The sequence below is a fragment of the Acipenser ruthenus genome, chromosome 58 (genome assembly GCF_902713425.1).
Source record: "Acipenser ruthenus chromosome 58, fAciRut3.2 maternal haplotype, whole genome shotgun sequence".
Taxonomy (NCBI): Eukaryota; Metazoa; Chordata; class Actinopteri; order Acipenseriformes; family Acipenseridae; genus Acipenser; species Acipenser ruthenus.
Genome location: NC_081246.1, coordinates 237,501 through 249,651, shown reverse-complemented (window position 1 = coordinate 249,651; position 12,151 = coordinate 237,501). Strand labels below are relative to the sequence as shown.

General features: G+C 41.0%; 1 protein-coding gene across 2 annotated transcripts in view; it reads right to left on the bottom strand.

Annotated features, from left to right (window-relative positions):
• Nucleotides 1–11,294: 11,294 nt before the first annotated feature.
• The window catches only part of LOC117407584 (serine/threonine-protein kinase BRSK2-like), a 35,734-nt gene continuing 34,877 nt past the window's right edge, over nucleotides 11,295–12,151 (bottom strand). For both annotated transcript variants that reach the window (XM_059017876.1, XM_059017877.1), the window contains exon 19: nucleotides 11,295–12,151. This exon is cut by the window's right edge and continues 97 nt beyond it. In XM_059017876.1, the coding sequence (XP_058873859.1) occupies nucleotides 12,094–12,151 (58 nt within the window). In that variant the 3' untranslated portion in view covers nucleotides 11,295–12,093.

The window sequence follows — 12,151 nt, the reverse complement described above, 5'->3', positions numbered from 1 at the left end:
TTCAATAAACTTTATTTTCTTAATTCTACTGTTTGCATCCAGCTGATCGTTTTTTTAATTCATTCCAATTTCATTTTTTTTATTAACTTGTGCCTACATAACGATGAAGTAGATATTGTATTTAAAAGTGTATTTCATATAAAACAGTTCCGCCTCTCGTTCTTGATTTCGTCCCCTCATGTTTCCTCTACATGATATGAGACTGTAAACTACACTGTATTCAATATTAAGCTTGCATTGTAACCTTGTATTGCCCTGTATATAAATAATAATAATAATAATAATAATTACCATAATCCATCCATTATCTGTAACTGCTTAATCCTATAGAGGGTTGCGGTGAGCCAGAGCCTAACCCGACAGACACAGGGCGCAAGGCAGGACTACACCCGGGATGGGATGCTAATCCATCGCAGGACAACTAAGAGGCAATTTAGAGAGGCCAATCCACCTAGCCAGCATGTCTTTGGACTGTAGGAGAATACCCACGTGAATACGGGGAGAACATGTAAACTCCACACAGACAGACCCCTGAGGCCCGAATCGAACCCAGGACCCTGGAGCTGGGAGGCAGCAGCGCTAACCAACACGCCACCCTAATTACTGTAATGCAGGGTTAAAAAAAGTGAAATCAGACTGCAAACTAAAATAAAATGAACAGAGATGACACGTAATTGCCTTTGAGAAGTATTTCGTTAATCGGCAGGTAAATAAATACATCGGTAAACTGGCAATGAAAATAGGTTCCAAAACCAGCAAATGCAACCGATTCATCACGCAAACGTGACCTTTCCTTAAACCCAAGAGCTACCACTGAGGAAACTGGGATATGTAGTACTGTGTCGAGTTCTAGAGCTTCCATCTTGCCCAGGACTACAATCCCACAATTCACAGCACTTTCTAAGGAAATAAAAAAAACGATTTCATATTAAAAGGGGCAGCAGTGTGGAGTAGTGGTTAGGGCTCTGGACTCTTGACCAGAGGGTCGTGGGTTCAATCCCAGGTAGGGGACACTGCTGCTGTACCCTTGAGCAAGGTACTTTACCTAGATTGCTCCAGTAAAAACCCAACTGTATAAATGGGGAATTGTATGTAAAATAATGTGATATCTTGTAACAATTGTAAGTCGCCCTGGATAAGGGCATCTGCTAAGAAATAAATAATAAAAGTATAAAAGAAAGTTAGGAGAGTCGCTTATGAAAAATGAGCGTCAGTGAGCTTGATCAGGACAGGGTCTATATTAAATAATACTGTCCAATTGTTATTGATTGATACTCAATATTTGTGTAAGCGAGGGACCGCATTTTTTTGCGTTGAGTGATTACCATGTTTTATTCTTGAAACTTCTAATTTCAAAAAGGCAATTACTTGAAAAAATATCAGCACACCCCTCACACACACCATACAAGATTGCACCTGCATATCTGCTGCAGTGTTTATGAAATCCCCTAACCCTAACCCTAACCCTAACCCTTACAATACAATATTGCATGTGCGTACCTGCTGCAGTGTTTATCCAACCAACAATCTGTATTTTTTCACCTCGCAATGGTTGCTCAACGCTTTCAGCTCAAAATCATTAGCGCAATTTTTTCAAAGAGTAAAAACGCACTCAATGCGAGCAAGCTAGAAGTAAACCATATTTAATTTCGAAGCTTGTGGATAGTCTTTAAAGAGTAAGTAGCAGGGTTCCTGAAAAATATTAGCGTTAAAAGTCTGTTTCAAAGCTCTTTTCAAAATGGCTGCTCTAGTGCACCAGGGTTTGAGATCTGTCCTCTAAACCACTGCAGGAAGAGTGATTGAAAAAAAAACATAACAAGTGCTCTGACTTTTCTGTTCTGTTGACAATGTGGGCAATTACATTTGCACGATCAGGGCACTAGAGCGGACATTTTGAACAGAGCTTTGAAACAGACTTTCAAGTTATAAGTGTAAAAAGTTGTCAGGATGTTCACAATGAAAAGAAAAATGACAACTACTTTATTTAAACAGTTGTAGCAACACGTGGGGACGTGTAACTCTAATTTCTTTAACTTTTGAAATGTTATTTTCACATACAAATTGTGCAAACAACAATTTGAATATGGTGGTTGCAAAATGGTTCAAGAAATTCAAGGACAATATGAAGGTTTTGTAACAGTAACAAATCATTTTCCTTCCAGAAAATCAGAACCATATGAAGAACTTGAGGAAACTCTCCAATGCTATTGCAGCAATCTTCCAACTGCCCTTGCAACCCTGAGTATCCCATTGGCTGCTCACTAACCAATCAGCTGCTTATGCCAATATCTGAAGGCTGGGGAAGAAAACAATGATACACAAAAATATTAACCAAAACAGTGGTGTTGATTCAAAATGTTACATTTTAACCTACTTATAGAATAATATCGAGAACCATAAATTTGAGTTTTTTTTATCTTTTGAGAATAAACAAAATAGTGCAAGATACACTTAAGATAAAACTCATGTGATATATTTGTGATATTACAGTGTGGCAATGCGCCCCGCCCCTGTGTGTATTTGTGTGTTATGTGTTGTATGGTGTGTGTGTTAATGTTGGTGTATAGTCATTGGTACACGGGATATAAACGGGTCTGTGTTTCACGTGTGATTTAAAAAGTGTAGATTTGTATTTAGGCACGAGGAGAGCACAAATCACTTCACATGCTGGTTAAATGTAATATGTGAGCACGGGGTTGCACAGAATTAATTCACGTGCTGGGATTCAAGTGAATAATTAATTAGTAATTGAATCCCAGCACAACAGTATATATAGATGCACATTTTCATTCAGTCGGGGTTAGGTGTTCGGTGAGTGGAGAACGGGTTTGGAGACGGAGGTAATTGTAAAAGTAAAGTAAATAGTTAAATCTGCTCACCGTGTTTTGTTCATCTGTCTGTGCACTGTCTAGTCCGTTTTGTTTGTCTATTTATTTTGGCTCTAGTGCCGTGTCCTGTGTTTTTGTCTGTTCAAACCTTTTATTTTCTGTTCTGTTCTGTTTAATTATTAAATGCTGAGCGCAATCACACGCCCAGCTTCACCAAACCTCCAAGTCTTTGTTTATTTATTTCCTGCTTCTGGTCTGACGCCACCCACTCCGGCCGTCTTTGTGACATACAGCCATTTCATCATTATCCCACTATGAAACTATATTAACATTACGAAGAACCACACAAGAATTGACTTTTCTCTTTTTTTTAATAATATGTTTTTTTGTTTTTTTTCTGGCATCAACTTTGGCATGGACTCCTTATATATTTCATAATGCATGCATTGATACAATGGAGAAAGCAGATTTGCATATAACTTGGCATTGGGTGATTTTTGAAGTTCCTACTCAATTCCTTTCAGGCTTTCGATTGAATCGGCAACCGATTCATCAAATAATCCTGTGCAGTAACTGTGTACCCCACACGTTTAGAATTGCTACATGCAACAACCCAGGGAACAAAATCAGATGTGTTATATTCACATGAAGCACAAAAATGGCAGACTTAAAAACGGACTGTTGTGTTTAATGCATTTGCCGTTTTGAAAGTTGGTACTGGAGTTAAATATAGGAGGCTGTGTGGTCCATAGGAGGCTGTGTGGTCCAGTGGTTAAAGAAAAGGGCTTGTAACCAGGAGGTCCCCGGTTCAAATCCCACCTCAGCCACTGACTCATTGTGTGACCCTGAGCAAGTCACTTAACCTCCTCGTGCTCCGTCTTTCGGGTGAGACGTAACTGTAAGTGACTCTGCAGCTGATGCATAGTTCACACACCCTAGTCTCTGTAAGTCGCCTTGGATAAAGGCGTCTGCTAAATAAACAAATGATAATAAAATATCACAGCTGTCATATCTAATTATATTGTTAAGGATCATGCTGTATATCATTTTCAGTTCCTAGGAACTTTTTAAACAGTTTAAACCTGTGGCCTCAACAGAGCTCTCCAATGGGTCTCTAAGTACAGCAGGCACACCAGTGTGTAATCAGTCATTTATGACATCCTCTGGAACTGTGTTGCAGGGGGGGGCAGGTTACTGGTGCACTGTGGTGTACCAGCTGTACTTAGAGACCTGTTAGAGAACTCTACTGAGACTACAGGTGTGCTTTAAATTGAGACTTAACAAGAAGAAAACATTAGTTAATATAACTGATATTTGTTACCTGTGCCAAGTTACTATTTTAAGTTTTTAATTCTTTCTTTCTTATAATCTAGTCATTTACATAGAAGTTTTTATGACTCCTTTTTAATCGCATCACATTAATTTGCCATGAAAGCCATAAAAGAAAAGCATGTTTATTTTATTTTTTTGTAAATAGGAACATATTTTGTTCCATAAACTGGCTGATAATCATGATTATCATGGTTATTTTGAGCCAATTATAAATAAATGGCAAACATCTCTATAACAACATTACAGTGTATAACCGGTAGAGATATCGGTCGCCGGTAATGAAAGACAGAATTAATGTTGAACTCACAAGCTAATTCAACACCACACAACTCCACCAAAGCAATGTCTGCATATATCTTCATCAGCGAATCAATGTCTTTTATAAGTTAAGCAACTTTTAAAAAACACCCAATGTCATTTTTACATGGTTACTGGAATAAAACAAGAAAATACAAACTTTTTTTAATCTGCATTTTGTTTTCCTGGGGATGAAAGAGAACATAGTCTAGCCTTCATTTTGATGATAATTATGTTAGTTTCACTTAAAAAAAAACCATAAGTGTTACTATAGGCCGAACACCTTGTATGATCACTCCTCTCTGAAACGATAACAACGTGACCCTGCTGTCATACCTCCAACGCTGCAGGGGGCACCAGACAGTAACACAGTGTTTGGTGAATTCAGTCTAAACAGTGGTAAAGCAACAGTTGGCTACAGCTACATTATCTGCATGAGCCGGTGGCATTTTGATGGAGTCTCCCTTTGATCCTGGTGTAAGAGCTAAGATTAAAACATTATTATGACAGATCTATCGATTAGGACTACAACGACGGGTCCTGTTCACTCAGAGCTCTGCCCCCCCCACACACACACACACACACTTCCTGATCAGCACACTGAAGAAGGCACAAGCCGAAAAGTTTGTCTACTTAGTTCCATATTCCGAATTCCGATTGAACGTTCTAAAGTTGCGTCTGCTTCATGAACCCACAACAAGGTTAAGAAACCAATTGGAATTTCCTGCTTTTTGTTTATTTCTAATATTTTCTTATGGGTATTCAGAAGAGAGATCTGCTAGATAAAACAAAGTTCCTGACACTCAGAACTTTATCCTAACGTTACTGTACAGCCGTCTTCACAGTAATGAAGCCCTGATGTGTATTTTATTCTACAGAAAACAGTATTATGCACACTTCAAACATAGCTATGTCCAGGGGTTCATTTATAAGCAAAAAAGGATCAGATCTTTCAATTAAGGAAGAGGGATCGTTTAGTTTCTAGACCAGGGGAGTTAAACTCAGTTCCTGGAGGGCCGCTGTGTCTTCTGGCTTCGTGTTCTATTGCTGGGGTCAGTAACTGGAAGCCCACCTTTGCCTAAATGTGTTTTAGCACTAGAAGCGCCAAGCTGGTCAATTTGACCATTTTGGGTTTTAAAATTTAATAACTCTGCGTTTCCGGAATGTAATGCGCTTGTCCATTCCTGACTTCTCCTAAATATATGTATTAGATATCCTGACGGCCTTTGAGCTGCACATTCGCAAGAAATTGATCATTATAAGCACCTAGAAGCACCCAAACTGGTCATTTTAACCTGTTATTTCAATACATATTTGTTGATCAAATATAGCCTATAATCCTGCCTGTCCTTTTCAATACAATCACCTGTCCTTTTCAATAAAGCTCCGTGATCAAGTGGTGTCCACCTGTCTGCATTCTTTGAGTGCTTGAAAAACCTCTGAGTCATAGGTACCTCCTGTGTATAGCATTGCAGGTTCATTCTCAGCTCTATGCACAAAACAGTGGCGATCGTAACCGACGGCAAAGAAGACTGAGACAGTGGAATACTGCAAGTTCAGTGTGGATGTGCTGGACCAGACGGCACGACAGTGTTCCGCCAAAGGCGGTACCAGCTGTTTGGTATCATAAAATTGGTCAGGCACTGTAATCATAATTTTATAGATTTTATACCGATTTCAGATTGAGAAAGACTTCTAGTCGTTAGTCATTGAATTCACACTGAAGACACTGAGAAAGACTTTGAGTCGTTAGTCATTGAATTCACACTGAAGACACTGAGAAAGACTTCTAGTCGTCAGTCATTGAATTCACGCTGAAGACACTGAGAAAGACTTCTAGTCGTTAGTCATTGAATTCACACTGAAGACACTGAGAAAGACTTTGAGTCGTTAGTCATTGAATTCACACTGAAGACACTGAGAAAGACTTCTAGTCGTTAGTCATTGAATTCACACTGAAGACACTGAGAAAGACTTCTAGTCGTTAGTCTTTGAATTAACACTGAAGACGCTGAGAAAGACTTCTAGTCGTTAGTCATTGAATTTACACTGAAGACACAGAGAAAGACTTTGAGTCGTTAGTCATTGAATTTACACTGAAGACACAGAGAAAGACTTCTAGTCTAAACATTTGAATTGAACGTTTCCTTTAGCATTTTTAAATGTATCACTATTGAGTGTTTAATAGTTATGGAAGATTGCAAATACCATTTTATGATTTTTTTTTTCAATCAGCTGAATGTTTGTTTTATCATTTTAACCCTAAATTTAATACGTTAGCCAAGCTGCACGGTTTTCTCTTAATGTCTCGTCCAACATAATTTACCTCGAAAATCTCCACGTTGAAACAGTTAGAAATCAAATCAATCACTTCTTATTTGCTCATGAACTCTGCTTCTGATTTTGAAGTCAGTGAATAGGAAATTCACTTCATTTTCCATTTTTATCTATAGTCCAAATCACTGACTGTGTGGGTCAGAACTACCTCGGCAGAGGGTGCAAGAAAGGGTCCAAACTACTAAATGCTGTCAAAATCAACAGGACTCAACAACCAACCAGATCAACGGTTAAACGCCATCAGAATGCCATTTCTGCTCATGTTCTTGTTGCAAGAACAGTGCGCTTGGGATAAAAACTTAACTGTGTCTGAATAACATTCTACATCATCCCTTTTAACAAACCAGGGAAATTATAACATTCAGTCGCGTTAACAAATCAATTCAGTACAAAATGTGCGTTATCGTGAATAAATTAACACAAAAATCAAAGACTTAAATAAATAAATAAATAAATAAATAAATCAATTAATTAATGTACATTATATAAGGAACAAAATGCATTAAAAAAAACAAATTAAATCTAATTCAATATACTGCAATGCATGAACTGGTTCTTAATGGTTAAAGTGGTATAATGGGACCGAGCCTAGTGGTTAGAGCCGAGGGGGAACTGGGAGGGAGGCTGGGTCTACTGGGTAGAGCTGAGGAGGGACTGGGAGGGAGGCTGGCTCTAGTGGGTAGAGCTGAGGAGGGACTGGGAGGAAGGGAGGCTGGCTCTAGTGGTTTGGAATGAGCAGGGACTGGGAGGGAGGCTGGCTCTAGTGGGTAGAGCTGAGGAGGGACTGGGAGGAAGGGAGGCTGGCTCTAGTGGTTTGGAATGAGCAGGGACTGGGAGGGAGGCTGGCTCTAGTGGTTAGAGCTGAGCAGGGACTGGGAGGGAGGGAAGGAGGCTGGCTCTAGTGAGTAGAGCTGAGGAGGGACTGGGAGGGAGGGAGGGAGGCTGGCTCTAGTGGTTAGAGCTGAGGAGGGACTGGGAGGGAGGGAGGGAGACTGCCTCTAGTGGTTAGAGCTGAGCAGGGACTGGGAAGGAGGCTAGCTCTAGTGGTTTGAGATGAGCAGGGACTGGGAAGGAGGCTGGTTCTAGTGGTTTGAGATGAGCAGGGACTGGGAAGGAGGCTGGCTCTAGTGGTTTGAGATGACCAGGGACTGGGAGGGAGGGAAGGAGGCTGGCTCTAGTGGTTTGAGATGACCAGGGACTGGGAAGGAAGCTGGCTCTAGTGAGTAGAGCTGAGCAGGGACTGGGAGGGAGGGAAGGAGGCTGGCTCTAGTGAGTAGAGCTGAGCAGGGACTGGGAGGGAGGGAAGGAGGCTGGCTCTAGTGAGTAGAGCTGAGCAGGGACTGGGAGGTAGAGAAGGAGGCTGGCTAAACTTCACTAACCAGAGGTGCATAAAAACAAAGTGCCCTATTTAAAACCAGTCCACGCATTCAGACGGAAGATACTGGTGACGGGAGAACAAAACAGGGAACAACAGCACTGGTTGCAAACTGGGAGACAGCAATTCAAAAAAGAAAAGCTAGTCTATTGCTCCTCCTAATAACATCCTTTAATGTCCAGAGTTAAAAATCACTGTCCTGATACCTGCAGATAACAGAAAACCAACAACTCAGTTTGCCAGCACAAGAACTAAACTGCATTCCGCCATCTGTCCCACTATTGCACGTTTCAATCAGTAACTGGGACCGAAATGGGGTTGAAATCGGTCCCAGTTCCATCGACAGACTCAAATCAGTCAGTCCCAGTTAAGAGGGCACCACGAAACCAGTCTGTGATGTTCCCAGTATCAAACTGGGGCTGCAGCCGGCTCCATCTGCTTTCTACGGATCATGTTTCTTTAGAAATCGCCATTGAATATTTCCCTGGCAGTGTAATATACCAGACCCTTATTAGGAAACCTTCTCCATCAGTGCGATGCTGTTGGAGAGATTGAGTTCCGCTAACTGGGGCTGACTGGCAGGGTCTCAATTGAAACTGGTTTGATTTCCATCTCCTTGCTGATGGAAATGAACAAGACTGATATCGGCTCGTTTTCAAAAAATCATTTAGCTAAAGATACGATGATTTCTTGTACGGCTCCCTGACAGATTGATGACATTTGGGAATAACTCTGGATAGTATCTACTAGATCTGTGCTCACTCGACATTGCCTTTAAGAAGTATTTATTTAAAATTGGCAGGTATTAAATAAATCAGTTCATTAAAGGGCACATAAGGACCTTTTTATTGTGTTGCAACAACTGTTTATGCTAGAGTGTGTATTGTTTTTTAAAAAAAAATTATCATTTAGACCACTTTTTAAAACTTTTAAATTGCATTCCACTGCCTCCAAGATGGCTTCCCATGTACCCGCATTGGACCTCTCAGAACTACATTTCCCATCATCCTCCTGGTCACTGGTAAATCCATCTCAGTTACACATGCGAGCAGGAGGATGATGGGAAATGTAGTTCTGAGAGGTCCAAACAATACACACACCTTACGTAAACAGATGTAGCAACACATGGGAACAAAGCTGTCCTCCCTCACCTTTACAATTGAGTACCAATCAATGGTGATTCACTTCCGCACTGAGTGTTTTAAAAGCCGATTGGAAGATTATTTTCCTCTCCGGGGAGCTGACATTGTTACTGCCAGACTGAGGCCGTAAACTGACAATGAAAAGTTTCTGCACATCCGACTACATTGGTTTATTTCACAGAGAAATGATGACATTGGGTTCCATTTTATTCTAAAAATGTCAGCTTCCCAGATGAGAGGAAAATTTGCTTCCGATCGGCTTTTAATTGGTACTCGACTGTAAAGGTGAGGGAAGGACAGACGTTCTTGAAATGTAATGTTGCTGTAATGTTGTTGAAGCTGACACCCTGGGATCCTTCAAGAAGCTGCTTGATGAGATTCTGGGATCAATAAGCTACTAACAACCAAACGAGCAAGATGGGCCGAATGGCCTCCTCTCGTTTGTAAACTTTCTTAAGTTTTTATGTTCTCGTTTTGAAATCAACAGGTTAATGCACGGATGTATTTAACAGCTGCTGGTAAATGCTTCTTAAAAAAGGCAAAGCAGACAGGGCAGTTACAAACTCTGAATCGTGAAATCCAGGATGGATTTTTCAGCCCCTGCTCCCTCGACCCTCCTGCCTGAACTCAAAACAGGATGTCACGTTTTAATCAAACGCAGGTATTTTGAACAACATGGCTTCAAATTCATAATGTCAAGATGTGGATCTAAGAAGATACCTAAACACCGAGTCCAGCAGCAGAATAATATACAAATCAATAAATAAACAAAATAATGTAAATGATAAATAAATAAATAAATAAATAAATAAATACATAAATAAACACATCTATGAACAGTGAAGATCTTTTGTTAGGGGGGGATGACGCGGTTATTTCTCATGCCCACGGGTATCCAGTTGAATGCTGTACTGCTCTTTTATATTACAGTTTAAAAAATATCAAATATCGAATTTGTCTTTCTTATCTAGTATGTGAAGATAAGCAACAGAACAGTCAGGAACCTGCGCTCCCCTGACTGTGTGACCCTCGAGGACCCCTGCGCTCTCCTGACTGTGTGAATCCCCCTGCGCACCACACGGCCATGCCTTTACCAGGGGAGACCCTCGGGGACCCCTGCGCTCCCCTGACTGTGTGACTCCCCCCTGCGCACCACGCGGTCGTGCCTTTACCAGGGGAGACCCTCAGGGCCCAAGATAATGCTTTTAAAAGACTGCTTTTAATTCAAGACTAATTCATTCAACTTTTCTTTTGGAGTTCACACTGGGATTACAAGGGATCCCAATGTTGTGGAAAATGCGGACTGAAATGTATTCCGATTTGATGCGTTCATGCGGATTCCCTCTGTCGCATGGAACAAATGTATGGTTACATAAAACCAAACAATGACGCCTACATTGCTAGGCATACCAAACTGCCACTGAAGTTAGATTTCCACTGTTCAGAGATCAATTAAAGTCATATTCAATTAACAATCCCGGCTCCTCATCCCCACCCTTGTTCTATAGCTCTATTCAACAAAACCAAACACAGAGGATAGACTTCTTGCATTAGGCCACAGCTAGAAAACTCCTGTGGCAACATTCAGTAAGCCCTTAATTGAATACAGCTATATACAGCTTCTCTGCTGGAATATTGGATAGCGCCATAGTTGGGGGGAATAAGACAGACAGGGGCTGAATCACCAGTCTCTTCCTCCTCAGTACATTCCAGTTCTTACCCCTAGCAAAGTATAATAGACAAAGTGAAATAGACAAACCCTGCGAGAGGGGGGCTGTTTTCAATCCTGGTTGAGCAGAAAGAGGAGGATTCTGGGAGAAAGAAAAAACATGGCGTCTTTGTGTCCATTTTTTTTCATCCGTCAGGGCAACACTTATTTCCATACGGCAATTAAGGTGTCCGTTTGCGTATATATTTTTTATATATATATATATATATATATATATATATATATATATATATATATATATATATACACACCCTTGTGATAATACTAACCGTAGTTTTGGCTCAGGGAAGCACGAACGTGCCTCTGTGTGTGTGTGTGTTGTTCTGTATTTGAGTTCATGTGTTTTATTTTTTTTGCAGGCGTTTGTTTGTTTACTGGAAAGCAGTTCACCGTCCAAGCGGTGTCTTAGATTGGTTTAAAAACTGTGTGTCGTCTCCCTTTCAAGTCGGTTTCCCTTCATGCGAGTTTTTGTTTGTCAAACTGTTCACCCTTAAAGATGATAATCATCCCGTTCCTCGAGCGACGTCTCTCAAAATGTTTCCCGTCCGTCCAAATGGGGTCTTGGTTAAGGGGGTCTCCTTCAAGCCTTGTCAAATTAAACTAATCAGACCCACAGTCTCACTCTCTCTGGTTCTGAAGCGAGCAGGCATTGTCAAACCATCTGTACTTATAAACAGCTGGACACAAAGACTTCTGTTGGTCTGTATGTCCATCTGCTTAGCTCTCAGAAACTTTTTTTTTAGCTACACAGAATTCCAACATATGCTTGGAGCATGGCTAACTATCTACCTATCTATATGTCTTCAAGTTACACAATGGTTGTCTTACAGTCTGTCGGTCTGTCCGTGTCTGTCTGTCAGTCCCAGTTGCAGATCTTTATGGGTGGATCCTTCATCCTATTGGTTGAGACGAGTTTCCCTTTGAATTCCTATTGGCTCGAACCTCTGAGGGTGAATCCATTGTCCCATTGTCCTGTCGGTCAGTCTGTCTGTCGTTTGGTTGGTTAGATGGTTGCTTGCCTGGTTGCTAGGTCGCTCGCTTGGTTGCCGTGGGTTACGGCTGGGATTGCGTCCCATTGGAAGGGAGGAGGCGGGCTTTGTCCTTGCCTGAC